At 30.9% G+C, this 3,201-nt stretch overlaps 1 protein-coding gene across 1 annotated transcript; it reads right to left on the reverse strand.

Moving 5' to 3' along the window:
• Positions 1–529: 529 nt before the first annotated feature.
• LOC145042662 (phosphatidylinositol-glycan biosynthesis class F-like protein) lies at positions 530–2,852 on the reverse strand. Its single transcript, XM_078991121.1, has 9 exons — positions 2,516–2,852; positions 2,183–2,425; positions 1,677–1,742; positions 1,547–1,589; positions 1,393–1,447; positions 1,253–1,301; positions 1,112–1,179; positions 920–1,028; positions 530–819 (listed from the first exon to the last, which is right to left on the reverse strand). The coding sequence occupies exons 2-9, from the start codon at positions 2,366–2,368 to the stop codon at positions 706–708; spliced, it is 690 nt and encodes a 229-aa protein (XP_078847247.1). The 5' UTR covers positions 2,369–2,425; positions 2,516–2,852; the 3' UTR covers positions 530–705.
• Positions 2,853–3,201: the final 349 nt, after the last annotated feature.

Genomic DNA, 3,201 nt, shown 5'->3' on the forward strand with positions numbered 1-3,201 from the left:
GTATGTCAACTTTTTCATTTAATGTCCTTTATTCTTCTTTAAGAAACTATGTCAGCTTTTGCAACCAAAGGAGGTAAAAGCTTTGTTATGGTACCAACACATTTCAAATATTTGTCTAAGAAAGCGTAACGGATGATGTTACAAAAAAGTCGGAGGTTTTATCAAAATATTCTTGTTCAAACTCAATTTTATTTTGTTTTAGTCAAATATTTTGTTTAAGTCAAATCTCATCAAGTTTATATATAATAACATTTGACAACTGAATAAAAATTTCAGAAGATTTGAATGCACTTGAAGTTTTTTTGGGAAGATAGGAGTGTAGGTTGGGTAAGGTTAATCTTTTACTTATCGTTTTTTTTTAAAAAAAAATCCAAAAAACAATAAAGTAAATATAACAAATAGACAAAAGAAAATCTTAACAACAAATTCCTCTTTTCAAGTGCATTCAAATTTTCAAGGAAAGAAATCTGCAAGATATTTTCAATTTTGGACCTGCTATGCACGGAAAAAAAAAATTGAATACCACATGGACCAAACTTGCAATTTACTCAAAGACATATCTAGCACGAATTTCGTTAGCAGCACAAAATTTCATCCAAACAAACAATACACAGGAAACCTAGGAAATAATTCAACTTAAAAACATACAATAAATCTATTTTACAAATCTAATTTTCTACTTGATTAAAGGAAGGACCTTTTAGTTTAATCTCCCTTTTTGTGTCGACGTGAAACACAAAAGCCTACAAAACAGACAGAACCCAACATTCCAACCAAGTACCCAAAAATTGCCCCATAAGTCACACAAATTGGCCATTCCTATAAACAAAAAAATCAATAAAAAACGTTTTTACTTGTTATAAAAATTAAAATGACCATTTTACCCTTCATTTAGAATTGTAAAGTAAGAAAAAGTTACCTGCCATGTTCTTTCCCAGTCAAGGGGCATAGGCCATGCCCCAAACCAAGCTCCAATTACTGCTCCATGTGCAGGTAAACAGATCATATAATCAATAATTCCAATTAGCCTGCAAATTAAAAAAAATATATATATATTATATAAAATTGGAAATTGAACAACTTATTTTATTATTAATCAATAATCACTTACTTTGTATGCACAAATGTTTGTTGCCAATCAATCCATGAAGAACCATACACACAAGCTGCAGGAACAAACTGCAAATAAAAATATATATTTTCATAATTTTTAAAAATTTAGAAAATACTTCTTTTATAGATTCACACTCACTGTAAATGCAGACATTAGAAGAGACCAACTGAGGGTTCTTTGGAAGTACCTGCATTTAGAAAGAAAATTTTCTAATTTTAGTTAAAAAAAAAAAATTAGCCTTTTTAAATTTAATAAAGTTTGAAGGATAAATCACATACTGAGTTCCAATAGGTGCCCCTAAAGCAATAGCTCCAAGTGCATTGATGATTGCCCCTGTAAGTTTAAATTTGCTGTGTGTTTATGAGTATTAAGAAGAGAAGATAGTATAAAATTTTAGGGTTTTATGCAGAAGAATTAAGAGTAGAGACTAACCAATTGGAAGCCCTAGTAAACCTCTAGCTACAGCCTTCAAGTACTGCAATGTAAGACATAAAGTAAACCCTAGTTGATTGTGTATATATATAATCGATTGTAAAAAAAAAAAAAAGAAATGATGAATTACCGAACTCTGATTCTTATCTTTCCGAAAGAGACTGTATATCAAAATCACAACTGGGACTTCAATCAGCTGGAATAACAGATTAAAATTCAGTTTTTGGAGTATGTTTTTGCTCAATGATTTAGGTATAAATGTGTTGATTGGAAATTTCTTAAACTTGTTCAAATCTTATCGTTATGGAAATCAGTGAATAATCTCTTCAATTACCAAAATCACATACGAGCAAACGGGTGATATCACTCTGTATACTTTTGGGAAATCATGCGATCTCTAATTTAGATACAGCTCTTGGTTTTCTATAGATCTTATTAGATGTAGAAGGGTAGGAAGATCAGTTGATAGTAATAATTGGGCATATCATCACTTATCATCCAGATTTTCATTCGAAAAGTATGGAATAAAATAAACCTTACATATGGATTAACAGGGAAACATTACTACAAATACTTTACTAAAAAACAGTTCTTAAATCATAAAATAGAACGATGAGTTTATAGAGTAATTATTACCCATACTAAACGAAGAGTTTCGGTTGGACTATCGATCAAATTGATGGAGTACACATTAATTGCTAGCCAAAATGATGAAGCTAACCCAATGCCGCAAATCAAATGCGATAATAGTAGCTTCGAAGGTGATAGGACGCCTCCGGTGGTGGAAACTTTAGTGTTGTGGCCTTTCTTCTTATCCTTCATCTCCACGTTAGCTTTATTGATGTAAGGTTGTTATCGGTGAGAAAACACGGCGAGAAGCTTCATGAATAGAGACAGATATTCATAAAAAAAAAAACGAATTGCAAAAATTAATCAGAAATTTTATGAATACTAGAAAGTAGAACTTACAGATATTAACAATCAGAGGGTCAAATACTCTCATACTCAGATTCTACACAGACTCTATTCTCGATTTCGTCTTAATTTCAAGAAAAAAAAAACTGGAAATCGAAAGTAAGAAGTGCAAGAATCGAGATTCACATTCACCGGTGCTATTTCAGTAAAAGAAACTGGAAATCGAAAAGAAGAAGGGCAAGAATCTATTTTAATTTAACTCGATTCACTGACTGTGGATCCTCGATCGCTGGTTGTTGTGGAGAAATTCAGAAAATCTGAAATAGAAGAAAATAAGATGAAGAAAATCGATTCACTTAATCAATGGATCTCGTTTGGATTTTCCACACGATTGTTGATGGTCATTGAGGATACCCGAACCCGCTTCGTTTTTAAGCCCCCGGCCCATATAGGTCAAACGATATTATGGTCTATGGACTAACGATTATGGAGTATGAGCCCATAAAAAAGGAGTAAACATTAATACATTTTATACTATCCTATTTGTCTAATTACTCTTTAGGTAGTATTTTGTTTAAACAATTGTAAATTTTGCTAATTTAGTTTTGGTTTAAAAAAAATAAATTAATAATAGTTTTGGTCTTCATAATTTACGATGAATTGATTACAGTTTTAATCTGTTTTAGTTTTTAAATTAGTAGATTATAATTTTGATGCATATAGCTTTTAATTCTAAAAGG

This window comes from Lactuca saligna, chromosome 4 (genome assembly GCF_052625555.1).
Source record: "Lactuca saligna cultivar CGN05327 chromosome 4, ASM5262555v1, whole genome shotgun sequence".
Lineage (NCBI taxonomy): Eukaryota > Viridiplantae > Streptophyta > Magnoliopsida > Asterales > Asteraceae > Lactuca > Lactuca saligna.

Coding starts and splice junctions, on each gene's coding strand:
- LOC145042662 (XM_078991121.1), bottom strand. CDS start 2,368: ATGAAGGATAAGAAGAAAGGCCACAACACTAAAGTTTCCACCACCGGA. Junction 1,590..1,676: donor AAGATAAGAATCAGAGTTCG/GTAATTCATCAT, acceptor CTTACATTGCAG/TACTTGAAGGCTGTAGCTAG. Junction 820..919: donor ACTGGGAAAGAACATGGCAG/GTAACTTTTTCT, acceptor TTTTGTTTATAG/GAATGGCCAATTTGTGTGAC.